General features: G+C 43.9%; 2 protein-coding genes and 1 non-coding gene across 7 annotated transcripts; 2 read left to right on the top strand and 1 right to left on the bottom strand.

Moving 5' to 3' along the window:
* Window positions 1–473: 473 nt before the first annotated feature.
* On the bottom strand, window positions 474–10,031 carry Hars2 (histidyl-tRNA synthetase 2, mitochondrial). 5 transcript variants are annotated; one of them, NM_001014012.2, is made up of 13 exons: window positions 9,762–9,985; window positions 7,467–7,544; window positions 7,098–7,217; window positions 6,890–6,985; window positions 5,685–5,810; window positions 5,300–5,407; window positions 5,042–5,140; window positions 4,630–4,723; window positions 4,011–4,138; window positions 3,684–3,926; window positions 3,066–3,182; window positions 2,708–2,854; window positions 755–2,263 (listed from the first exon to the last, which is right to left on the bottom strand). In NM_001014012.2, exons 1-13 carry the CDS (start codon window positions 9,867–9,869, stop codon window positions 2,204–2,206), a joined length of 1,524 nt encoding a protein of 507 aa, NP_001014034.2. In that variant the 5' UTR covers window positions 9,870–9,985; the 3' UTR covers window positions 755–2,203. The 5 variants fall into 5 exon arrangements, 4 of the variants coding, with proteins under 4 accessions (XP_006254637.1, XP_038952792.1, XP_038952791.1 ...); XM_006254575.5 differs by lacking the exon at window positions 7,098–7,217 and having other exon boundaries at window positions 474–2,263; window positions 9,762–10,031; XM_039096864.2 differs by lacking the exons at window positions 5,685–5,810; window positions 7,098–7,217 and having other exon boundaries at window positions 474–2,263; window positions 6,925–6,985; window positions 9,762–9,805.
* Window positions 10,032–10,128: 97 nt separating this feature from the next.
* Hars1 (histidyl-tRNA synthetase 1) lies at window positions 10,129–27,172 on the top strand. The gene is made up of 13 exons (NM_001025414.1): window positions 10,129–10,236; window positions 10,485–10,574; window positions 17,217–17,336; window positions 20,118–20,213; window positions 21,565–21,690; window positions 22,562–22,669; window positions 22,803–22,901; window positions 23,109–23,202; window positions 23,442–23,569; window positions 23,660–23,902; window positions 25,499–25,615; window positions 26,369–26,515; window positions 26,720–27,172. The coding sequence occupies exons 1-13, from the start codon at window positions 10,147–10,149 to the stop codon at window positions 26,786–26,788; spliced, it is 1,527 nt and encodes a 508-aa protein (NP_001020585.1). The 5' UTR covers window positions 10,129–10,146; the 3' UTR covers window positions 26,789–27,172.
* Window positions 17,713–17,844, top strand: LOC120098350 (small nucleolar RNA SNORA72). Its single transcript, XR_005496539.1, has one exon. It is a non-coding gene; the product is annotated as a small nucleolar RNA SNORA72 (small nucleolar RNA).
* Window positions 27,173–27,246: the final 74 nt, after the last annotated feature.

Raw genomic sequence — 27,246 nt, 5'->3', positions numbered from 1 at the left:
CAATTTAACCTTGAAAATGTCATCAGCCAATACCCTAGAATGAAGCACTCGCCACTCTGACAAGTGCTTCAAAATATGTTTGCGGGAAAGGCTAGTGCTTGAGTCAGGGTGGCTTGTAATCCAAGCTACAGTGCAGCAGCAGATGATTTCAACCTCCTGAACTTCTCACCACCACTTTCCAGCGGCTGGTATTGGATTTTAGGTGTGTGATGTTTGGAGACAAAGTCTCACTATTTGGCCCTGGCTGGCCTGAAACTCTTTGTAGAGATTCCGTGATATATTACTAGAATCACAGAACCTCTGTCCATCTGTGTTCCCATAAAGACTTCCCTCTTTGAAGCTGCTTTCCCCAAATTCCCCCTGCATCTATCCCTCTTCATCTATCCAACCTCCTATCTAAACATCCTCTTATGTCCTGCTAGTTTTTTTTAAACGTTTTTTTTTAAATAAATGATGTTGATAGAACTCAGTTCTTTTTTTTAACAATTTATTTTATTTGTGTACTGTCCCTCTCTTCAGACACACCAGAAGAGGGCATTAGATCTTATTACAGATGGTTGTAAGCCACCATGTAGTTGCTGGGAATTGAACTCAGGACCCCTGGAAGAGCAGTCAGTGCTCTTAACCACTGAACCGTCTCTCCAGCCTGTGTCCTGCTAGTTTTAATCTTTACTCTTATTCAAGTGACCCCACACTCAAGAGATTCCCCTGCCTCTGCCCTACCAGTTCGCTGCTAAGATTAAAGGTACGTAGCTTCAGGCAAAGGGTTTTTCTTTTGTTTTATTGACATAGCATCTCATGTAAACCCAAGGCTGAATGAATTTTTATACAGGGTTTCACTATGTAGCCATGGCTAACCTACAACACAGATAATTGGCCTGTCTTTACTTCCCTTGGACTAGGATTAAAGTCCTGTGCCACCTTGCCTGGCGCCAAAGCTGACTTTGAACTTCTGATCTCTTGCTTCACTTCCCAGGTGCTAGGCAGACATTCTATCAAGAGAGCCATGTCCGTAGCCACACTTGATGTTGGTGTTTTGGTGGGTTGTTTTGTCTTTTATACTTTATTTTGTATATAAGCCTGCGTGTGTGCTTTACAAGTCATGGTAAGTGGGTAGAGGCCAGAGGACAAACAAGAAAATCTGTCTCTTCTTCTACCATGTGGGCCCCAGGGTAGGTTACTCGTAACTCACACGATTCTCCAAATTACACTCAAACATTTCCTAAAGCCTACACAGATTAATCCTTCGGTGACAAATTACTCAAAGTGTGTTTATTTTTTAAAATTATTTTATTCTTAATTATATGTATGTGTCTGTGCATAAGTATGTGCACATTAAGTGCAGGTGTTTGTGGAGGCCAGAAGAGGGCCTCAGATAACTGTTACTGGAGTTACAGGCAGTTGTAATCACTCTGATGTGGTTGCTAGGAACTGAACTCAGGGCCTCTGGAAAAGCAATATGCCCCCTTAATCAGTGAGCCATCTCTGCAGCCCACTAGTACATTTTTGAAATGTAACCTATCATATAACCACTTCTAGAACAATCTCCAGAGCAGGATATGGAATAATCCAGAAAAATTACTATAACAAATGGAATGGTGTTCAAAACCTCAAAAGAGCAGATCACTAACTTATCATCCATTAAGTTCAATGTTCAAAATTATGAAGTAGCCCAACCTTCTACTGTTAACTGGAAGAACCAACAGATGCACTGCTGGGCCCTTGGTATAGCATCTCTTTTTTCTGTCCATTCCTACTGTCCATGTAACTCCATGGACAACCCATAGTTGATGTAGACAAATTCTCCAGAATCTGGTTCCTAAGCTACAGTCAAAAGTGAAGTACATATTAGCTTCTCATTTCAATGGGTCAGAGTCTTAGCCTTAGGCAACTAACCCTTCCAGAGCTTTTCTCATAGCAACCATCCTAACATCCCTTTGACAGAATTCAGAGGCACTTTAGATCTGCCTTTGCAGCTACAGGATGCCTCTTTGGCATGACAGCCATGTGCATTCTAACAGAGCAGCTGCTAATGTTAGTCCACGAGTCCTCAGGTCCTTCTGTAGCTCTGTATCCAGGAGAGAATAGAAGCAGAAGGCACTTGTACAAAATCCATGCTGGCCAACTTGGGTAAAGTCTGTCAGAACTTGGTTCTAGCTGAAAACTTTTCTTCTAAGAGCAGCAGATGGAAATCAGGCACTAATCAAGACTCAGACAGTCGCTTCTGAATTTCAGCCACAAGACTTTCTCGATTAACGGTCACCTAAAACATAAGAGAATCTGTGTGTGACAAACTAAAAAATGATACTAGTGTCTTAGCCAGTTTTCCCAAATTCACTTCACTCTGTATCCATTCTTATTATTTACACCTGGGATCCATATGGTAGAAGGAGGGAACTGACTACTGACTCCTTCAAGTTGACATACACACACATGCGTGGAATATGTGTGCACAAATACACACACACAAATGTAATTTAAACGACATATTTTTAACACATCTCTTAAAAGAGAGTCTGGGATCTAGGCATGACAGTATATGCCTGCTGCCATAGTACCTAAGAGATTAAAGCAGGAAGATCATGAGTTCAAGGCCAACCTGGCTGACACATTCCCAGACCAGTCTGGGTTATAACACAAGATCCTGTCTTTCAAAAAGTGAGGGTAGAACATTTAGAACTCTGTATTTCCACCAGCTCCAACTCACTTCTTCTCTGCTGGCCACTGAACGGAGCTTGACGACACCTTCATTCTGTTCTTGCTCACCAATAATGACCATTAGAGGAATGTCTTCTTTCTCACAATAGTGCAGCTGGGTTAACAGTTTAGGGTTGTTTTTATAAAGCATCTCTGCCTGAAAAGAATACATAGAAGGTTAGAGGACTTAAAGTGATTGTGGCATATATGTACCCAAGAACATACATTTCCAAGGGAGCCCAAATCAAGTGGCTAGCCCTCTAGTGGTGAGCAAAAACAGCCTGAGTACCACTGCACACATAGGGTAGACTCATGATCACTACATACATTCAGATCACTCAGATCACTCAAACACCGACACCACACACCTTGATCCCTGCATCCCAAAGCTGTGCAATTATCTTCAAACGCTCTTGGAGGAAGTTCTTCTGGGGCGTGGCCACAAACACTTGGGTCTCTGTGGTTCGAACCTTCTCACAAGAAATCTAATAAAACAGAGAAGAAACTAAATCTACAGCCAAGGGCAGTTCTCATAACTGTAATCCCAGCACCCATGTAGCCAAAGCAGAAAAACAATTAAGTTCAAGGCCCACCTGAACTCAGAATGAAATCCTATTTCAGAAAGCTATTTTAAGAGGGCAGAGAAAGGGAGGGGCTGGAGAGATGGCTCGGAGGTTAAGAGTACTTGTCCTTTCAGACCAAGTTCAGTTCTCAGCACCAGCACTGTGGCTCACAACCACCCATAGTTCTGATTTCCCCGACTTCAGACATCCACTGGCAGCAGGCATACACATACATTTAGGCAAAACACATACATTTTTATTCTTTTTAGAAGGAATAAATCTTTAAAAAAGAAGATATTTCTGTTGCACTATCAGTTCCAAAAGGCAAAAGGATCATTAAGAAAAGGGAAAAAAAAACCTAAATGCACCTCCAGAAACTAGTTATTAGCATTCAAGATTACATCACCTCTACTTAGGACCTACCTTCATCTTCTGCTCCACAAGATAGAAGATTCTCTCTACTCCAATGCTCAACCCCACACAAGGCACGCTATGTCCCTTGGGATCAAACTGGGCTACCAGCCTGTCATAGCGCCCACCAGCAGCCACACTACCCACATTCAGAGTCTCCTTTCCGGCCTGAGCTGGAGACTCTAGCAGTACTGCTTCATAAATGACTCCTGTATAATAGTCCAGGCCCCGGGCCAGACTCAGATCAAGGGAGATCTGTAAGGGAAAAGCTAGTCAGTCTCAGACCAGACTCTGAGAACCCAAGAGCTCGACAGGAGGCCCAGTCCCAGCTGTGCCTACCTTATCGGCAATTCCAAATAACCTCAGGTATTCAAAGAGCAGCTTCAGGTCCCCTAGGCCCTGCAAGGCCAGCTGGCTTTGGGACAGTCTGGGATCCTTGAACAGCTCCTCTACCAGGGATATCCCCCCTGGGAAGAAAAGTTGGGTAATATCTCTGCTAGGTACCTGGTACTATTCCATCCCAACTTAACTAGTTTTTGTTATTGTTGGGCTTTGGGGTTGTTTGTTTTGTTTGGGGTTTTGGTTTTAGACAGGGCTTTTCTACATAGCCCTGCCTATCTTGGAACTCACTATGTAGACCAGGCTGGCCTAGAACTCATTAGGATCCACCTGCCCCAGTCTCCTGAGTTCTGGGATTAAAAATGTATGCCACCATAGCCAGTTTGAATTTATATGTTCTAGCCAGATTTCCTCGCCTTCTTTAAAAGGACCACAGCCTTGGTCTCATGGCTAGACCTTCCTCTATTCCTGCCTTTACTAAGAAGACATAAGGTAGTTAGAATACATAAAAGGCAAACTTTATCCAGGTCAGATTCTGGAGCTGATCCAGAGGTAGGAGTTCAACACACACATCACCCTCAGCCTGTTCTATCACAGCTCTGAAAACCCCAGTTCTTACCATGGCATTGGACGTAGTCCCCAATTCGATCAGCCACCTCAGGAGCTAGGCCTTTCCCTGCCACCATCTCAAGTCTCACATCTTCCCAAGACATCTGCATTAAGATCCAAACATCAGTTCAGTCCCAAGTCCTCCTTTCCCTAACTGGAGCAGGACCTCTCATTTTCATTTGCCGTGGATATCTTAAGGGACTAACAGTAAATTCAGCAAAACCAAGGGCAACTCAGGAAATCCAGCCACAATCCCCACTGCATGGCATAACTCAGACCTTGTTTAAAAATGTCTCTTTCACTTTTTTCTTTTTCATGAATAACCACTTCTAGCCATGCTCTCCTTACTCTACCCCTAATGACAGGGATTTGAAAGCAGGGCAGAAACTCAGGATTTATTTAATGCATGTTTTTTTGGTTACCTTGTCTAGTTTGTCCATTGAGGAGCAGATGGTACGGAACTTGCTCTCAGGAACACCACAGACAGCAAACATCCCGTCTACAACCCGACGGTCATTTACCTGTGAACGCAATATAATTAACCTATGTCCTGGTACTCAATGCCCTTTCCCTCAAAACAATGGCCATCTCTAAATTTCTTGACTCATTAAAGCAATACTAAGACAATTTCACAGGCTGAATTCAAACTTCTCCCACACTATGTACAAGGCTGGCCTCACCTTAATGAGAAAGTCCCCCAGCTGCAATCCACTTAGGATTTCACACATAATCCTCAAACACTCTGCATCAGGGATCATTGGGTCAAACTCACCAGCAATGTCAAAATCCTACAGAAAAAAAAAAGAGGCAGAAAGTCAGGCATGGTGGTACACGCCTTTAATCCTAGCACCTGAGAGGCAGGGACAGATGGATCTGTGAGTTCAAAGCTAGCTACATAGTGAGTTACAGTACAGCCAGGATTACCTAGAGACTCTGTCTCGAAAATAAAAACAAAACAAAACAAACCCAAACAAACAAAATGGCAGAAAAACAAACCTTCCACTGATCAGCTAAGCCCAACTTCAAACTATCACGTAACCATGCTGTCCCAGTCAGACCACTTACACACTGGCAGAACTCCCGGTAGCGGCCCTGGACTATAGCTGGACTCTCTCGCCTCCACACCTTTCCCACTTGATACCGTTTCATCCTCTTCAATTTATTCATGGCCAGATAGCGAGCAAAAGGGACCTTACATAAAGAGGTTGAGGAAGAGAGACACTATGCTCGATGTGAAGACCTACCATTCAGACAGGAGGGAAAACTGAGTTCCTGCAAATCCTCATTTCACAGAAGGAAAACAAGGGCCTCCCTGGGCTTGTTTCCCACTGCTCTGAAGCCTAGCAGTGCTTGGTGTTAACAAAGGCATTTCACTTACAGAAACTGAAAGTTGACCAGGAAAAAGAGGCAGGGAGAGAAATGACCTAAGAAAGCAGGCCTGGTCTGTTTCTTCTCATTCAGACCATTACCCAACTATCTATAGATTAGTCAAGCTTTCAGAACTGACTTCACCTACAAATTAAAATCCTGTTCCTGAAAGCATAGGCCAAAGACCACATGCATATTTTCCAGGATTCTGTTTTTAAATGTTCAGAGCAGTGGTTCCCAACCTTCCCAATGCTGCAACCCTTTAATACAGTTCCTCTTGTGGTGAACCCCCTCACACACACACACATACACACCATAAAGTTATTTTGTTGCTATTTCGTAACTGTTTTTGTTTTGTTTTGCTACTGTTATGAATCATGATGTAAATATCTGATATGCAGGATATCTGATATGCAACTTCTGGAGGGTTGTGACCCACAGGTTCAGCGCTTACAGAATGGCGGAGCAGGGAAAGGGTTTGCTGTACAGGTCTGGCAATCTGAGTTCAATGCCTAGGACCCATACAGGAGTTAGGAGAGAAATGACTCCACGAAGTTCTCCCCTTATCTTCACATGCATATCCACATAAACACCATCTACATGTGAACAATAATTAACAAATTTTCTTTTACAGGCACATTTATAAACACCACTCCAGTTATAGAATTTAGGATCTCTGGAGCTAAACTCAGTATTCTGTGTTTGTGCAAAATTCCTGGAGACAATCTCATACACACTGAAGTTAAACAACAGGGCTTTCATGTTAGGCTCTGAAGGAAGAAATGCCCTCTGAGAGAAACTGGACATGAAGGCACTGTCAAAGTTCCTCTATTCCCTTCTGCCAGAGAAAGTCCTCTGGATTTGGGTAGAAATAGGTCGGGCTCCTGCATTCTGAAGGATACAGTAAGGTCATAGCGCAGAGACAGCAACTCCCCACCTTGATCCTCCAAATCATACATGAGGCCGAAGTTGTCTTCATACTTCTCGGTGAGCATTTCCTACAAGAGTCAGACAGAATTCAGAGGACTGACTAGAGACCACAGATGAGAAGCCCTGTGGGAAACCAAAGGCAGGCAAACAATGGGGTTCTCAGTACCCTTCTGTTCTTACTTTTAGCTCAAATGCTGGCGTGTCCAACCCCTTTGCCCCATGACGTTTAAAACAGCTAATAATCTTATCAAGAATTTTCTCCCTCACAACCATCTGTTGAGGACTTAAATCCCTGGTGCCCTGTAAAACAAAAGTAGCCAAAGTAAAGCTCAAGACCATTTAGGAGGATAGGTCAGGTCATGTCCATAATCTAATGTTTAACCTGAGGCCCATCCAAAATTTCAAGAACAATAAAATAACACACACACACACACACACACACACACACAGACAGAGGTAAAAAAAAAAAAAAAAAAAGGATTTAAAAGGGAGAGGCAGGGAGAACGGGCTTGCCTGCACCCCACTCTAACAGGCAGCAAAGGGTGTTACCTTTGGAACCTTGATGATAAAATTTGGTTTTTGTTGATGTGGTTTCAGTTGCTCAGATGTTAACACTGCCTTCGCAACCTGTCAGAAAAGGAAATAAGAGATCTCCCTTCTCTGGACACAGGCCAGACCTGTGACATCTTGGACCCCGTGGACTATCAGCCTGAGAAGACCCTTGACCGCAAGCAAAAAGTTTCCTGAACACCATTTTCTCCATCCTGATTTCCTGCTACCCTCAATAATTCATGTTGAATTTCCAATTATACTTGCAATATATATGAAGTCCAGTCTTTTTACTCCATAAGCATCTTCACTTAAATGTCCGAAAAAGTTGAAGCATCTGAGAATCCATCTACACATCACAAAGACACTGAACCCAGAACTGCCACCATTAAACTTCTAGAAGCAGGGATTAGAACTCCAGTTCTCAGCTGGACATGGTGGCGCACACATGTAATCCCAGCACTTGGGAGACAGAGGCAGGAGGATCTCTGTGAGTTCGAGGCCAGCTTTGCCTAAAAAGTTGCAGGATAGTCAGACCCTATCTCAAACAAACAAAAGCAACTCAGTTCTCAGTTCTTACTCAAATAGCAAAAAAGGCTGCCTTTAATCCCAATAGCTAGAGGCAGAGGCAGGCAGATCACTATGGGGGGGGGGGGGAGAGGAAGGAAGAAAGAAAGAAAAAAAGGAAGAAAATAAAGAGAAGAAAGAGAGGGGAAAGAAGGGAGGAATGGAAGAAAGAAGAAAAGAAAGAAAAAGAGGAAGGAAGGAAGAAAAAGAAGGAAGGAAGAGAGAGAGAGAGAGAGAGAGAGAGAGAGAGAGAGAGAGAGAGAGAGTAAATGGAGCATAAAGACAGAACCAGCTTAAGAAAAAGGAACAAACCTGGGCCAACAAGGTGGCTCGGTGGGTATTCACCAAGCCTGACTACCTGAGTTAGATCCCTGAGACCCAGTCACATGGTTGAGAGAGAAAACCAATTCCCACAATTCTCATATTCTCTCTCTCTCTCTCTCTCTCTCTCTCTCTCTCTCTCTCTCTCTCTCACACACACACACACACACACACACTATGGAATGACAGCAATAACTTCCTGGTTGAACAACAACAAAACCGGTAAAATGCTGTGACTGAAAATGGTGAGTATGATGATAGAAAGCACCCAATTTCTGAAGACAGGTAACAACCACTGACTTAGTGCTGGTGAGATGGCCCATGAGCACGGGTGCTGGCTGCTTATCACGACCACCTAAGTCCAATCCCCAGACTACACACGGTGAAGCAAGGACCAGAAATGCCCCATGGCACACCATCACCCACCCACATCAAATGACAGATAAAAATCCTGTTATAAAAAAGGAATTAGGCCTAAAGTCCCACAGGTCCTTCCAGAAATACAAACAGTGGTAATTCCACACTTTGGAGAGCCTCTCCCCAAAGAGAAACTGAGTTCAAGTCCCCAAGCCCTTATTCTAATTCCAAAACCCAACTATGTCTGAAAATGTTTCTCTGAGATTCATGTTAGGGTAAATTCACTTGATGGTCATAAACTCAGTTCATTTATAGTTTGAGGGAACATCTGTATAGATTTGGTTCAAATTCTAATATGTTCAAGAATTTCAGATGATTGAGAGTAAACCTCACATTACTCAGTTGCTATGTAGCCACAGAAGTCATTTAACCCTGTGATCTCCGCTTACTCAACTGTAAAATGGAGATAAAACCCTCAACCTCTAGGCTGGAGAAACGGCTCAGTGGCACCGACTGCTCTTCCAGAGGAACTGAGTTCAACTCCCAGCAACCACATGGTGGTTCACAAACATCTGTAATGAGGTCTGATGCCCTCTTCTGGTGTGTCTGAAGACAGCTACAGTGTACTTATATGTAAAAAATAAATAAATCTTAAAAAAAAAAAAAAACCTCAACCTCTGAGATTGCTCCAATAAGAAAACGACAAAAGCATCCAAAACGCTTAGGACAGTGCAGGTACAAAGTGGCTAATCGATACAAAACAACTACAGGGCTGGAGGGATGGCTCTTTTAGAGGACCCAGCCATTCCCAGCTTCCACACGGTGGCTCACTATCGGCTCTAACTCCAGGCTCAGGGGATCCAACGCCCACTTCTGGCCTCTGCGGGCATGTGCACAGGCACACATACATGCAGGCAAAATACCCATACTCACAAAATAAATAAAACTTTAAAAATTAAAAACCAATTGTAATGATACAATAGAAGTCACGAGTCTAGGCTTTAGGGCTAAGAGGCCCCACCGGGACTGAGCCGGCTCAGGGCGGCTCACCTGGCTATGACAGCCGACCGCCCGGTTGCACACAGTGCGGGGAGGTCGCAGGAGTTGGCCGAGTAGTGCAGCCCAGGTCCTACAGCGCAGGGGCCCTAGGTGGGGCATTTGTGCAACAGGACGCCGGCTTTCTGGAACAGACGTCAAGGGACTGGGAATGAGACCAGTCCGATTTCAGGAAGGCTACGGAGAGCTGGAAACGCCTGAGCTCGGAGTTAGTCCGGATGGTGGAACTCCGATTATCTCACGCTCCCTGACCCGGAAGTGTCTTCTCCACCTTAGCCAGATACGCTCTAGGCACGAAAGCGGGGACTCGGTAACCGGAAGTCATCCGAACCTAGGCTGAGTCCACTTAGACAGTCCTCAGTTCCGGTTGGCAGACAGGATGGCAGATCGTGCTGCGCTGGAGGAGCTGGTGCGACTCCAGGGAGCGCATGTGAGGGGCCTTAAGGAGCAGAAAGCGTCCGCTGAGCAGGTACGACTCAGATGGAAAGAGAGGGAGGGGCCCGACAAGACCAGAGGAGCATAGAAGGTGGTCTGGCTGGAGGACAGGCATGTGGATGAAAGAACTAGGTTGGTAGAGTGAAAGGGACTGAGTGGGGAGATAGCTAGGGTGGGTCCCCAGAGAAGCCAGGCTAGGCCTAAGAGATAGGAGTATCGAGTGAAAGAGAAGGGAGGGAGGGGGTGACAAATGGTCAGTCAGCGGCATTTTTCCCTCCACAGATCGAGGAGGAGGTGACGAAACTCCTAAAACTGAAGGCACAGCTGGGCCATGATGAAGGCAAACAGAAGTTCGTCCTCAAAACCCCCAAGGTAAACTATTCCTGTGAGAGGACTCAGAGAGAGGCCCTGATCCACAATCTGAAATATTGCAAAGGAGCAATAGGTGTAAGCACGGGGCTGGTTTGAACACAACCTGAGTCATTCGGTGATGACAGAAATGAGACTGCTCAGGGGAGACTGCCTGCTAACTGCTACTCCTTTCATTCATTATGTATTTATTGAGTAAGTCTCTGTGGGTGTCATTGTACTGGATACCTGCTTTTGTGATGCTTGCATTCCACTGAGACAGAGATTTAGGGCAAATAATTCCACCCAGGGATGCACAATTACAAAATATGAGTGATGATGTGAAGAAATAAGGGGGAGCTGGGGAATCTGAGAAGCCAAACTGAGGAAGTGACATATATGATGGACCTCTCAAGTGGGTGAGAGACGGCCAGGGAATGACTGTTAGAATCATAAGCGCAGTACAGTATGTCAACTCTGAAGCAGAAAAGAACCTTGATACTTCCTAGGAACTAGAAGAAGCCCTGCACAAACAGAACCAAGTAAAGTTGGAGATGCTTAACTCAGCTGAGGGACTTCGGTTCAGATGCTATTCTGTAACTTCTATAAACAGAACTCTGCACCTTTTCTGGGTCGCCTTGGCATGTCATACATAGTTCTGTTATTGTACTGACTTTGAATTTTCACTTTGGTGTATGTGTGTGTGGATCTATATAAGTGAGTATGGGTATGTGCAGAGGCCAGAAGAGAATGTCAGATTCCCTGGAGCTGGAGTTACAGGCAGTCGTAAGCCAAAGTGCTGGAAATTGAGTGAATTAATGTCTCTGGAAGAGTGGCAAGAGCTCTTAATCCCTGAGTCATCTCTCCTGCTCTCTACAACAGTTTTTAGTAGTTAATTCATGTTATTTAATGTAATCACTTATTAACTACATTAATTAATAATAAATAAAATAATGCAGTATTATTTAGTAGTTACTTTAGTTTATTTACCAGAGGTAAGACTGGGTGCCTGGAAATAAACATATATTTAATGAATATATTTCAAGTTGATTTCCAAAGATGAGAGAAGCCATGTGTTGTGATCCACATCTTTTTTTTTTTTAAGATTTATTTATTTATTCTGAGTATACTGTAGCTGTCAGACACACCAAAAAAGGGCATCGATCCCATTATAAATGGTTGTGAGCCACCATGTGGTTGCTGGGATTTGAACTCAGGACCTCTGGAAGAGCAGTCAGTGCTCTTAACGACTGAGCATCTCTCTAGTCCCAGTGCAGAAAATCTTTAATTCCAGTATGAGATTTTATATTATTGAGACAGGGTATCTCTATGTAGCTCTGGCTGTCCTGGAATTCTCTATGTAGTCCAGGCTGGCCTTGAACTCAGAGAGCCACCTGCCTCCTTTATTTCACCAATGTTGGGACTCAATTCTCTTAAGATTTTTGTTTTTTAATGATGTATTTTTATTAATGTATATATGTATGTAACTGTGTGCTCTGTGTGTGTGTCCGTGTCCTTGGAGGGCAGCTGGAGTCACAGGCAGTTGTGAACTGCCCAGCTAGGTACAGGGAACTGAAGTCAGGAAAAGCCTGGCGTACAAGTTCCAGGCCAACAGGAACTACATAGTAAGATAGTAAAACCTTGTCTCCAGAAGGCTAGGGGTAGGGTGGAGGGGAGGGGATAGATGGTATGATTAATTCTTCTGTGTTGAGGTTAATTCTTTGAGCTAAATTCACAAAGCTGTGCCTTTGTACACAGTTTTAAAAACCAAAGGAAACAAAATTACAAAAAGCCCTGACCAGCCTCAGACTTGCTATATAGCAGAGACTGGCTCTGAAATTCTGATCCTCGGGGCTCCACCTAACAGGTGCTGGAATTATAGACAGGTACCTCCATGCCCATCCCACACAATTCCTTTTCGGAGGTTCAAGAGGAGTTTAAAATCTCAAAGAAATGGTGGCTGGAGAGATGACTCAGTATTAGGGGTGCTGGCTGTTCTTCTAGAAGAGCTGAGTGGTTGCACCCACATATAGCAGCCCACACCTGTCTGTAATTCCAGCTGGCCTCCAAGGGCATCCACACACATGCCATTCAAGAAATGATCAATAATTGCTCAGAGTATTGAATGGAGAGAAAATGGGGAATTTTTGATAAACAGTCCCTCCTCACCTCAACCCACTGACCAGTCAATGTTGCTGAAGCAGAAGCAGCAGATATTATGTCCCTGCAGATATGATGCAATAAAAAATACATAGCACCACCTATGAATTCTCATCAGGGGAACTGGAATGTAATTAGGCCTTTAGACTAAGGTGGAGAAACACAGAGCAGAGAACAGGTTAATGACTCATTGGTGACTGGATCCAGAATGTAATAAACTTTTTGGGACAAATTATGCAGTTTCTTCAACAAATAAATAATGGGATGGGGGAGGGGGGAGATAAGAGTGTGGTTCAGTGTTAGAAGACCTAGAGTCCAAATAAGACACCACAAAAGAAGAAAAAAGGAGGGGCTGGAGAGATGGCTTAGTGGTTAAGAGCTCTGACTGCTCTTCCAGAGATCCTGAGTTCAATTCCCAGCAACCACATGGTGGTTCACAACCATCTGTATTGGGATCCGATGCCCTCTTCTTGTGTGTCTGAAGACAGCGACCGTGTACCCACATACATAAAATAAATAAACACATCTTTGAATGAAAAGAATTTATTATAAAAAAGAAGAAAGGAAAGAGAAAGCTGTTGATTAAATGAAGATATCTAAAAATAACATGTTTAGAAATTGATTCAAATAGAAAAGATATTATTGAGATAGTTGGGGGAAGTTGAACATGGCTTGGTCTTAGATACTATTAAGGGATTCCACAGCTATTCAATTTCCTTATGGGAAGTGGTATAGCATTTGCATATACCCTATGCACATCCTAGTGATTAAGTCATCTCTAGGTTACTAACACCTAATTTAAGTAGTTATTGCTCAAGGATAATGACGTGGAAAACATCTATATATTTAGCATAGCGAGAATTTTCTTTTTTTTTTTTTTTTCTTACTTTTTTTCGGAGCTGGGGACCGAACCCAGGGCCTTGCACTTGCTAGGCAAGCGCTCTACCACTGAGCTAAATCCCCAACCCTGAGAATTTTCTTTAACCCCAAGTACCTTCAGTGCAGTTTACTGAACCCATGGATATGGAACCTGCAGATACAGAGGACCAACTATATGATCCATACGCCGTGCACTCGCCATTAAAACAAACGGGGCTGGAGAGATGGCTCAGAGATAGAGCACTTGTTGCTCTCGCGTAGCAGCCAGATTCAATTCCCAATGTTCACATAGTGGCTCACATAGTGGCTCACATAGTGGCTCATGAGCTATGGTAACTCCAGTTCCAGGGGCTTCAACATCCTCTTCTGACCTCTGTGGACACCCAAGAACACACACAGTAGATAGACATACTTGTAGGCAAAACACCCATACACATAAAATAAGATAAATCTTTCAAAATAAAAAAAACTGAACTTAAGATGGCTCAGTGGTTAAGAGCACTTGCTGGAGGCTCAACCATTTCTAACTCCAATTCCAGGGCGTCTGATGCCTCTTTCTGACTTACATAGGCAACAGGTAGGCACGTGGTGCAAATAGATACTTTCAGACAAAACATACACAAAAATAAAGCCCTTATATGCATAAATTTTAAAAAATAATCTTTTTATAGTTAAATTATTAATTTTATTCAATCTTGGCTCTTGCCTATAACAAGTATCACTAGTAGGAAGCCAGTGTTTATTTATTATACATGAGCACACTGTAGCTGTCTTCAGACACACCAGAAGAGGGCATCAGATCTCATTACAGATGGTTGTGAACCACCATGTGGTTGGGGATTTGAACTCAAGACCTTTGAAAGAGCAGTCAGTGCTCTTAACCACTGAGCCATCCCGTAGTAGTGTTAATAAATGATTTTCTGAGTATTATATAATGAAATATGTCAACGTTATAGAGCACTCTAGTTCATCAATGAGCCAGTGTTTTCTAATTTTTTTTTTCTTTTTTCTTTTTTCGGAGCTGGGGACCAAACCCAGGGCCTTGCGCTTGCTAGGCAAGTGCTCTACCACTGAGCTAAATCCCCAACCCCGAGCCAGTGTTTTCTAGATGACCAGTGTAAGGTGGTCTAAAATCATACAAGGGTAAAAGATCCATTCAACACATAAGATACAAGGATGGGCTTTAATGTGTAGTTCTGAGCATGAAATACACTGATATTCTAATCATCATTACTTATCTTTTGTTTTTCTTCCAGATAGGGCCTAGTTTGTAGTCTATGCTGGCCTGGAACTCACCACAATCCTCCTGCCTTGGCCTCTGGAATGTGGAAACAGGAATGTGCTATGACTGCTTTTCCAGCTTTTTTCATCATTCAGAATCGAAACTGCACCCATTTAACAATATTCCTCTTCCACCCTCCCTTCGTCCCATAGGTGGTTGCTATCCACTGTCTCTGTGTATTTAACAACTCTAGTTACCTATATCACTTAGAATGGTACTTGTTCACATTTGTTTTCTTGAGCCAGAATTTTGCTACGTGATCCTGATTGACCTGGAACTCACTATGTAAACCAAACTGGTCTTGAACTAAGGTTGATACTCATGCCTCTGCCTCCCAGGTGCTTGTATTATCAACATGCACCATTCTCCCCGAATGACCAGGCCTTCTAAATGCCACAATATGAAAAATGTATTGCTATGGCTTTCAGATCCCACATTACACCAGTCTTTAAGAAACGAGTACTAAGAGCTTCGTTGTCTGGAGTTGGCACCTCCTGAGCTGAATTGTCTGTCTCGAGACTACATGTATTAAAGTCTGTGTGTCAGGTTTGCAGCAAGATCATGTGCATATCACCCCATTGTAAGGCAACTTCGAAAATATGGGAACAGTTAGTTATGACTACACAGTTCTTTTTGTTTGTGTGCGCGCTGTTGCTTTTCGACAACAGCTTTTTGTTTTCCTCAATGAGGAATGTTGCTCATTTGTGAGCCTTCATTAACTCAAAGTGAAATGGTTAAAAGTATTTATCCTGTTAGAATAGGCTGCATCTTTTTAACAACTCATTAAAAAACAACAACACCCAGCTCCGAAAAAAAAGAACAAAAAAAAACAACAACAACAACGAAAACAAAACTCTGGCTTTTAAGATGACTTACACTAATTCACATTGTTTACCAAGCTGTAGTGCTTTAAGAACACTACTTAAAAGGCAAAATAAACTTGGTTTACATTTTAAAAAAAGAAAGGAAGGAAGGAAGGAAGGAAGGAAGGAAGGAAGGAAGGAAGGAAGGAAGGAAGGAGTACTAGTTGGATTTTGGTGGTGTAGTACCAAAAAAAGAATATCCAGAGTTGAGAAGCTCATTGGGTACTCTTACTTTTATAAGAGCACACCTGTTTAACTTTGAGTTTCTTCATATTTTTCAACCAGACCAATATACATCATTAGAAATTTAATACAAAAAGCACATAGGAAAATTAATTGTCTTTATTAAGGGAAACATTGAAAATTTGCAAAAATGGGCTGGAGAGAAGGCTCAGCTGTTAAGAACACTTGCTGCTCTTCCAGAGGACCTGGGTTTGATTCCTAGCACCCACATGGCAGCTCACAACCGTCTGTAACTCCAGCTCCAGAAGGTCTGGCATGCTGTTCTGGCCTCCACAGGCAGCAGACATGCAAGGGATGCATGGACATACGTGCATGAAAAGCAACACACACATCAAATAAAAAATAACACTATAAACAGGATGTGCAAAACTGTGATCAGTGTTAACTCCTCTCACTACATCTTTTTTTTTAAAGATTTATTCATTTATTATATATAAGTACACTGTAGCTGTCTTCAGATACATCACTACATCTTTTAATTCACTCAAAATATTATTTGTGTTAACGTGTAATGGTAGGTCAATAAAATGTTGCACTTTGAATTTTGTATGTACATAGAAGTAATACACTGTGGATGGAGAGTTAGCAGCTAAGAATGTGAGAAGGTCCCTAGACCGAAGCTCTGGAGCAGGTTATAATGGCCCAGACTAAAAGCTCTGGCCCAGCTGGTAGACAGACTTCACAGTGCATTTGCTGAGTGCTCTGAGGTGGTGACTTGACTTCTTGACAGCTTGCAATTTAGCTATAAAATATATCTGATTAGCCTGTCTTAGAGCTTTTTTCCCTTCTTAGAAAGTTCTCACTGTATGGATCAGGCTAGCCTTGAACTCAGTGGTCCACCGGCCTTTGCCTTCCAAGTGCCACCACACCAGGCTGGGAGAGCTTGCAGTCAGAAATAACTTTGTTAAATAGAATTTGAAAGGAAATTATGTTAGAAAAAAATTGCCCATAAACTTTAGAATTCAACCTGTGGGGCCACTTTGAATTGATAGTATTGGTGTTGAGCAAGTATTCTCTGCTGACAAGGAGATGCTGTTACTGTTGGGTACTGAGAAAATGGCTCTGACGTCTGGGAAACAGAGCCTAGCTGGCCAATGGAGTCACGGGGCCTGTTCTGAGCTGTCTTCCCACTTTTACAGCATCACTTGTGTCCCTTGTTGCTGAGCTGGACTTTGGATATTTCTAGAGTTTATTCTTTGTTTTAAATGTCATCCTTGCCTTTTGATTTTGACTCTCAAGGGCACGAGAGACTATAGTCCCCGGCAGATGGCAGTCCGAGAAAAGGTGTTTGATGTCATCATCCGCTGTTTCAAACGCCATGGAGCAGAAGTGATCGATACACCTGTGTTTGAACTAAAGGTAAGAACTGGGTAAGGAGAAACTGCACAGTGGAGCCATGATTACGTAGAGGGGAATAGAGGAGCCTAAGGTTAGAATCTTGACATATTGATTGAGCAGGAAGAGTCCAGTCCATGACACCACCAGAATACAGATGTTCGTGGGTTCACACACTGGGGTTTTTACAGCTTTTAAAATCCTGGCTGTGGGGCTGGGGATTTAGCTCAGTGGTAGAGCGCTTACCTAGGAAGCGCAAGGCCCTGGGTTCAGTCCCCAGCTCTGAAAAAAAGAACAAAAAAAAAAATCCTGGCTGATTTGGTCAGAGGGATATGTCATAGCCAGTTGGAGACATCGAAGGGCATGGACTACTGCTATGCCTTTAAGACTTTCTATTTTGTTGCAAATATTCTCGCTGTTCTGATTTTGTGATAATCAGGACAGGCTAGACATTCACTATAGTAAGACCATGCATGTGTCCCCAGACCTAGTTCTTTACCTGGGTCTGGTTTACTAAATGCTGGTGGTGACAAGCCAGGAAAAAAAAAGAAGAGGAGGAGGAGGAGCGGGGGGGGGGGGGGGGGGGAGGAGGGAGAGAGGGGGAGGGGGAGAAGAAGAGGAGGAAGAAGAAGAGACGACTTTGTATTTTGGTTTCTGACACTGTTCAGATCTCTGATAATGTATTCCTATAAGCTTATCTTTCAAGCGCTAGAAGGCTGTGTGCATAGATATGCCTTGTAACACATTTTGGAAGTGTACTTTAACTGGAATAGCATGAACGTCAAACAGGATGGTTTTAGCAAACAGATAAGTGTAGAGCTTCTTACTGTAGTTCTGAGATAGTCTCATTATAACCCAGGCTGGCCTCGAACCACAAGCTGGGTGCTTCTGCCTTCCTGAGTTACAGGTGTATCTCACTGCACCTAGAGTCTCACTGGAAAATTATACATCTTTTTTATTTGCTTACTTTTTAATGGTGGAGTTAGATAGATTGTGTGGATGTGTGCACATAAGTAACGGGTGCCTGGGGAGTCAGGTATAGGACTCCCATGGAGCTGGAGTTACAGGAGGCTGTAAGCTGACTGACAGGTGCTGTGACTCAAACTTGAGTCTTCTGCAAGATCAGTACAAAATCCTAACTACTTCAGCGGGGCTGGAGAGATGGCTCAGCGGAACACTTGTTTCCCTGTAAAGGATCTGGGCTCAGTTCCCCACATCCATGTGGTGGCTCATAATCACTTGCAACTGTAGTTCTAAAGGATCCAACAACTCTTCTGACCTCCACAGGCATCAGGCATGCGTATGATGGACATACAAACATGCAAAACATTCACACACATAAACAAAGTGTGTGTGTGTGTGTGTGTGTGTGTGTGTGTGTGTGTGTGTGTGTGTGTGTGTATGTATGAGGTAATAATACCTTAGGACTGACAAAGATGGCTCAATGGATAAAGACATTTACTACCAGGGCTGGAGAGATGACTTAGTAGCTAAGAGGACCTGGATTCCCCAGTACCCACATAGGACTCTGTGCATAGACAAACATGCAGGAAAACACCAATGTACATAACATAAAAATAAAATCCTGTTTTAAAAAAAAAGACATTTACTATCAAGCCTGATGGCCTGAGTTTAATCTTCAGAACTCATGAGATAGGAGAACTAACTCTCAACAGGTTATTCACTGACCTTATGCATGCCTCGGCATATGAACACCCACACTATAAGTAAATAGTTATAAAAAAAGTAATACTTTAGCAGGGCCTGGTGGTGCACACCTTTGATCCTAGCATTGGGAGGCAGAGGCAGGTGAATCTCTGAGTTTGAGGCCAGCCTGGTCTACAGAGTGAGTTCCAGGACAACCAGGGCTACACAGAGAGACCCTGTCTTGAAAAACATGGGGAGTGGGGAGGGGAGGAAGGGTAATACTTTAGCTCTGCCACAAAATAGAGAAAAGAGCAGAATACCAACCTGAACCTGAATTGTTATTCTATTTTCGTTTTTGCTTTGTCTTTTTGAAACAGTCTCTCTATGTAGACCAGGCCAGCCTCAAACTCAAAGTGATCTACCTGCCTCTACCTTCTGAGTGCTGGAATTGAAAATGTGTCTGGGCACAATACCTTTTTTTTTTTTTCCGGTTCTTTTTTTTGGAGCTGGGGACCGAACCCAGGGCCTTGCGCTTCCTAGGCAAGCGCTCTACCACTGAGCTAAATCTCCAACCCGGGCACAATACTTTTTAATTGTACCTACATCAAATTTACAAGCATTAGGATGAAAAGCAGAGGGACCATAAAAATATAGACAAGGTGAAATTAGTCATATTAGAGTAGTAAGTTTTTCTGTTTACATGGTCTTTTTTTAAGATTTATTTATTTATATCCTTTATGAATATTAGTGCTCTATTTGCATGTATGACTGCACGACAGAAGAGGCATCAGATCCCATTACAGATGGTTGTGAACCACCATGTGGTTGCTGGGAATTGAACTCAGGACCTCTGAAGAGCAACCAATGCTCTTAACTGTTAAGCCATTTCTCTAACCCCTATAATGGTCTAAGAGCAGGGAATACAGCTTAGTGATAGAGTAATTGCCCACCAAGTACAAAGCCTAGGTTCAATCCCTAGCATCAAATAACAACAACAACAATAATAGTAGTAATAGTAATTTTAAAAAAATATTTATACCCAGATGTGGTGGTCCAAGCCAATCCTAGCATTCAGAAGGTAGAGGAAGATCTCTGGTAGAGGAAGATCTCTGGTAAGTCATTCATTGTTGTAATCATATTTCTCCTTCTTTTCTCTAGGAGACACTAACTGGAAAATACGGAGAAGACTCAAAGCTTATCTATGACCTGAAGGACCAGGGTGGGGAGCTGCTGTCCCTCCGTTATGACCTCACTGTATCCTTCTAAACCTGGGTTCTTAAGACTTTGCAGGAATTCGCACTCACAGGAGTTGAACTTGGGTTTAGGGGCAGTGGGCACAGGTAAGATTAAATATGAAGCCATACCATCTGTAAAGAGATCGGATGCCCTCTTCTGGTGTGTCTGAAGACAGCTACAGTGTACTTATATAAATATGAAGCCATTGACAGTGAAAGGAATTTTTTTCTCTAAAGCAAGATAAAGGACTTTGGGTAAGCAGAATACAGTACAGCCTTAGAAATCGCCAGTGTTGCCAGGTGGTGGTGGTGCAAGTTCCGGGACAGCCAAGGCTACATAGAAAAAACCTGTCTCCCCACTCCCCACAAAAAAAACCAAAAACCCAGCTTTCTGTCAGGACCCTGTTCCCAATTTTACAACATTCTCCCGTCTCAATAACAAAAGTGGACAGACTTTTCTGTGATTGATTACTATTTCCTTTATCTTCAAGTGTCTCAGTTAGTGTTCTATTGCTGTATAGAGACCAGGACCAAGGCAACTCTTAGAAAAGAAAGCATTTAATTGATGGCTTGCTTATAGTTTGTAGGATTAGCCTATTATCACCATGCCGGGGAACATGGCAGCACAAAGGAAGGCATAATGCTGGAGAAGTAGTTGAGAGCTTTACATCCTGATTCACAAGCAGCAGAGACACGGACAGACAGACAGACAGACAGACACTGGGCCAGTGGTGGGCTTTTGAAACTTCAAAGCCTACTCCCGGGCTGGAGAGATGGCTCAGTGGTTAAGAGCACTGACTGCTCTTCCAGAGGTCCTGAGTTCAAATCCCAGCAACCACATGGTGGCTCACAACCATCTGCAATGGGGTCTGATGCCCTCTTCTGGTGTATCTGAAGACAGCAACAGTGTACTTATATATAATAAATAAATCTTTAAAAAGAAAAAAAAAAAGCCTACTCCCAGTGACACACCTTCAACAAAGCCACACTACCTAATCCTTCCATAGTTCATCAACCGGAGACTAAGCATGCAAATGCACAAGCCTATGGGGGCCTTGCAGTCTCATTCAAACTATCAGTCATCTGATTAGGGATTCCACATGGGCCCTTTTCTTGCTGTGTCTCATCTCCAAGTTCCTTGTCTCCTCTAGTCCGCACAGTCCAGGGGGACAGTCCAAGAGGATTCCTTAATCTTCTTTCCTACTTCAGCTACCTTTTATGACTATACAGTTAATCCTTCCTGACAGACAGAAGTGCTATTTCTCTTATAGGTAGTGGTTTTATCTATACCCACAGGGAATAGCTTCTGTGGGTGACGATAACTTCCAACAGCCACAGGAGGCCCTTTTTCCTTAACACTGTGTTATTAGGTCCCTTTTGCTCGGTATCTAGCAATGAATAAACTGACCAACATTAAACGCTACCACATAGCAAAGGTGTATCGCCGGGACAACCCAGCTATGACCCGAGGCCGTTACCGTGAATTCTATCAGTGTGTGAGTGTTAGAAAACCATGGAGCGGGATGTGTGACTCGGGCCCTCTCTCAAGTACTGTGTTTTGTGGCGTCCTGAACAAACCAGATGGTCTCAAAAATGCTCTCAGATTTCCCTGGTGTTTGCATGTAGACCTCTTAATGGCTTGGTGAACATGAAGAGTAAGACAAACAATCAAGGACGAGCTTACCTGGTTTGGTAGGGGTTTCTCAGAGGAAGTGGGTTGTTTTGTTTGAAGGAAAAGAATTGTTTTTTTAGTGCTGGGGATTGGATGCAGGGCTTTGTACATTAGGACACCAGGCAATTACTCTGTCGTTGAGTTCTGCCTGTGGCTCCTGTTTCTTTATTGCCCACAGTATTGTGATCACACCAGAAAATGAGGAAGTTCAATGTGTTGTTCTCAGATGAAGGTAGGAAGGGCTTGGGCAGTAGCTCAATGGTAAAGTGATCTCCTCGGTGCTCGAAGCGCTAGGTTTAATCCCCACAATTGCCACACAGAGAGACAGACAAACAGACAGGCACAGTGACAGAGATACACTGACGAAGGCTGGGAAATTTCCCCACAACAGTAGGAGAATTTAAAGAAGATGAATTGGAGGGGGTTGAGGATTTAGCTCAATGGTAGAGCGCTTGCTAGGCTTGCTAAGGCCCTGGGTTCGGTCCCCAGCTCTGAAAAAAAGAAAAAAAAAAAAAGATGAATTGGAGGAAGAACAATAGTTCCATAATTGTTGTCTGCCCAGGATCGCAGGACCAGTGAGAGCCCGAGCGCTGATGAGGAGACAGAAAACAAAAAGGAAGTCCTGTGTTGGATGCCAACAGAGTAGAGGTTTCAGGAGTCCATCACATGCCACCCACCTTCCTCTCTCCCTGCAGGATTTTGACATTGCTGGACAGTTCGACCCCATGATTCCTGATGCAGAGTGCCTAAAGATTATGTGTGAGATCCTGAGTTCACTTCAGATTGGCAACTTCCAGGTCAAGGTCAGAGCTGGATAGGACTGGGAGGGCAAGGTGGGGCCTGGCCTCTCACAGATCAGTAGCCCATGTGATAGAGACTATCGGGAATGATGCCAAATAAACAGATTCCTTCTTCCCTGTACCTTGCTCCTCTCAGGTAAATGATAGGCGCATCCTAGACGGGATGTTTGCTGTCTGTGGTGTCCCTGATAGCAAGTTCCGTACCATCTGCTCCTCCGTGGACAAGCTAGACAAGGTAACAACCCAAACCTGACTCTTCCTAGACCCTACCCTGTTTTGAGCAATGAAATTTTATGAGAAGAGTAGCTTCCTCTATGCCTATGGACTGGCCCCAGCATGTAGGGTGAAGGACACCTCTCAGAGTGCTCCTTGAGAAGGGTCCATATTTGTTCTGTAGTAGGGAAGATGTGTTATTGGCCTCTGACTGTTGTTGCCTGTCCAGGTTTCCTGGGAGGAAGTGAAGAATGAGATGGTGGGAGAGAAGGGCCTCGCACCTGAAGTGGCTGATCGCATCGGGGACTATGTCCAGCAGCATGGTGAGAAAAGAACCCAGCAGCCATGTCACTGCCCTCGGTCCCTGTGTGTGTGTGTGTGTGTGTGTGTGTGTGTGTGGTGTGGTGTGTGTGTGTGTGTGTGTGTGTGTGTGTGTGTGTGTGTGTGTGTGTAGAGGAATTGTTCATTGTACATGTAACTGCAGTCCTGACAAAAGGTAGACCTAGTGGGGTTTTTGGTTTTCTTTTTCTTGTCCATCTAGCCTACAAATTTGTTTCCTCAGGTGGGGTGTCTCTGGTGGAACAGTTACTCCAGGATCCTAAACTCTCCCAAAACAAACAGGCTGTAGAGGGCTTGGGAGACCTAAAGCTGCTCTTTGAGTATCTAACCCTATTTGGCATTGATGACAAGGTAAATGAAGTTGGAGATAGGAGCCTCAGCTGACCTTGGACTTGGAGTCCCTTGATCCTGTCTGCTACTGACATTACCTTGCCTCCACAGATCTCCTTTGACTTGAGCCTTGCTCGAGGGCTGGACTACTACACTGGGGTCATCTATGAGGCAGTGCTGCTACAAATGCCAACCCAAGCTGGGGAAGAGCCCTTGGGTGTGGGCAGCATAGCTGCTGGAGGGCGCTACGATGGACTAGTAGGCATGTTTGACCCCAAAGGGCGCAAGGTGCCATGTGTTGGGCTCAGTATTGGAGTGGAACGGATCTTCTCCATTGTAGAGCAAAAATTAGAGGTAAGTCCTAGGGCAGGTGACGGTACCCACCATTCCCGTGATCTCCTAGGGACAGGCTCTGCTTTAGATAGGAGGCATCTCTGAGAAATGCAGAAAAGAAGATTAATAGCCTTCAGACTTGCTCCTTTATAGACCAGTATTGTGTGTGTGTCTGGATAGATATGTTTCATGATCCTGGAAACTGAGCCTGAGCATTGTGCATGCCAGGCAAGCACTCTTATCACTGTGTACTTTTTCACTTAGTTTAAGACAGGGTCTAACTAAGTTGCCCAGGGTGACTTTGAACTCAGCCCAAGTAGGTCTTAAATCCTCCTGGCTCAGCTTCTGAATAGCTGGACTAGGCTGAGCCATCAGGCCTGGCTTCTAGGATAGTTTTGTGAATCTTGGTTCTTTCCCCACTGGAGAATAGTGGAAGAAACAGTATTCATCCTCTCAGTGGAAAACATGCCTGAGGCCCTGGGCTTACTCAGATGGCTGCTCTGACTCCAGAGAACCTGGATTAACACCAAGGAAGCTCCCCACAATCCACAGGACCCCTCTGCTGCTGCTCTAGCTCTCCGCCATTCCTGCCTTGTTTTCTCTAAGATGACCCTACCCAGGGTTCTCACCGGACATCATTTTTCCTGCAGGCATCTTACATTGTGGCTTTGAAAACAGTTTTTCAGAAAGAGTCAAGGAGCAATAGACATGTTCTTTGTTCCTGCATCCACACATACCTAGTCTCACAGATGGGGGAGTAGGAAATGAAGACTAGATACCAGTGGTGGCTTGTGACCTCCTGGGGAGAAAGGAGTTTTAACTTTACTGTGCTGCTACCTGGAATAGTAATACCTTTTGTTATTGTTGCATTTTGGTGTTTTGTTCTGTTTTTGTTGTTTTTACCTTATGTATATGAGTGTAATGCCTACATGTGCATCTACGCCTGGTCCCCACAGAGGCCAGAAGAAGGCATCAGAGCCCCGTAAACCAGAATTACAGATGATTGTAAGCTGCCAAGTGGGAGGCAGTCAGTGCTCTTTTTTTTTTTTTTAAGGTTTATTTATTTATTATATATAAATACACTGTAGCTGTCTTCAGATACACCAGAATAGGGCATCAGATCTCATTACAGATGGCTGTGAGCCACCATGTGGTTGCTGGGAATTGAACTCAGGACCTCTGGAAGAGCAGTCAGTGCTCTTAACCTCTGAGTCATCTCTCCAGGCCCGTTATTTATTTTCTTGGGTTTTTGTTCTGTTTTGTTGTATGGTTGTTTTGTTTTGTTTTTGAGATATACTAAGCTCAAACTCACGTATTCAAGGCTAGTCTTAGCTGCCTGATGTTTCTGTCTCCTCCTCCCAAGTACAGCAATTATAGATGTATACTACATCACATCAAGCTTTCCCTCCACCTTTATTCTGGGAAGCCATTCAAGTCTGTTCATTTCTTATACCTTCTAAGATCTGTTCCATGTCCAACTGGTAGGTCAGATGGCTGCCATCCTTCCCTAGTTAAGCTCACTGAGTTTGACTTAGTCTCTCAGGATCCCAACTACAGCCTTCCTGTTTGTTCCTTGATAGCATAGTCCAGCTCTGACTCTTACCTGCCTCTCCCTAGGCTTCAGAGGAAAAGGTGCGGACCACAGAGACGCAGGTGCTTGTGGCATCTGCACAGAAGAAGCTGCTGGAGGAGAGACTGAAGCTTATCTCAGAGTTATGGGATGCTGGGATCAAGGTACAGGGGGCCATCCCTAAGCTGGCTACAGACTTGGGAGTACTAGACACAACTATACAAGTTTACATAGTGCCATCTTCCCATTGCTTCTTCGAATGGAGCAAAGAAGGTGCCTCATACATTATAGTGTGTAGCTTGGTCTTCTTGTGAGATTCCAGACATCAAGAGCAGGGTCTGTCTCTGACTCCGGTTGCCTGCCTTTGGGACCCTTTCCTCCTAGTGGGTTGCTTTATGGAGCCTTAATATTGAGGAGGTGCCTAGTCTTGCTGTGACTTGATATGCCAGGGCTGTTTGATATCCACAGAGGTCTCCTCTTCTGAAAAGAAACACAGGAGGAGTGGAGGGGAGAGGTAGGGCATAGGGAGGAGAGGAGGAAGGGGATACTGTGGTCAGGAAAGAGAAAACAAAAAAGAAAAGAAGAAAGAAGGAAAGAAAGAAAGATAGACAGACAGACAGACAGACAGATACAGCCTAAGAAGGACTGCTTGATTGAGGGGGCTTTGTCAATTATATTCTCCCAATTCTTATACGCTATTAATAGCCTTTTTATTCTTATCAATACCAACATCATATGTTATTGAGATTCTACTTTATAGTGCATCTTAAAGAATTATGAACAGGATTTAGTAATTTATTGAAATGAAAGCAAAAGTACTTAAAAAAAGAAGGTGCCTGCTGCATCCCTGCCCCACCCCCCAGAGTTTGTCTGTGAGAACAACAGAAGCCTTTGTTTTCTTCCTTGGTCATTTGCAGGCTGAGCTGCTGTACAAGAAGAACCCAAAGTTACTGAACCAGTTGCAGTACTGTGAGGAAGCAGGCATCCCACTGGTGGCCATCATTGGTGAGCAGGAGCTTAAGGATGGTGTCATCAAGCTCCGTTCAGTGACGAGCAGAGAAGAGGTAAGGAGGCAGGCAAGAAGGCTAAAGGGCAGGAGGGCCTGTTTGAGACCTGAGGCTTAGGCTTATAATCGTGGCATCTAAGATCTCTGGGGTCCTAGCTGGGTACATGTCCCAGTGAGCCAAACCTGGTAACTAGAAGTAGGCCAGCCCTCAGGGAACAGCTGAGTGGGAGATGTTCATACCTTCTTCCTCTACTGTGGCCAGGTGGATGTCCGAAGAGAAGACCTTGTGGAGGAGATCAGAAGAAGAACAAGTCAGCCCCTCTCCATGTGATGAACTGAGCAAACTAGTGGAAGAAACAGGATTGGCCTTAACTGAGCTAAAACAAAACTGCATATGTACTTAAACAGTTTGGACGTTTCTGATCCAGCAGAAGACTGAAGGGTGGTCAGAACAGAGGCTTTGTGGGGGGTTGGGGTTTTTTGTTTTTGTTTTTTATCATTATTATTATTATTACGTTATTATCCGTAATCACTGGCAAGAAATGGCTAGGCACTACACTTTCCTTGTGTGGGGGATGGGGTCAAGCAGTATAGTGGATTAATCAAGTCTCTGCCTCCTAAACTCCTGTTTGGACTTGAGATGGCTTCATTGAAAAGCCACACCTCAGATGAACAACCTCCGGCCAAAAATTCCAATAAACGTCTCTGCCGCTAACACCTGTCTGTGTCCATGATGCCTAGCGCTACCTTCCTCCGGTTCTGAACCTTCAAACCACTAGTGTAAAAAGG

The sequence above is a fragment of the Rattus norvegicus genome, chromosome 18 (genome assembly GCF_036323735.1).
Source record: "Rattus norvegicus strain BN/NHsdMcwi chromosome 18, GRCr8, whole genome shotgun sequence".
NCBI lineage: Eukaryota > Metazoa > Chordata > Mammalia > Rodentia > Muridae > Rattus > Rattus norvegicus.
The sequence above is the reverse complement of the archived record's forward strand: the minus strand, read 5'-3'. Positions and strand labels throughout refer to the sequence as shown.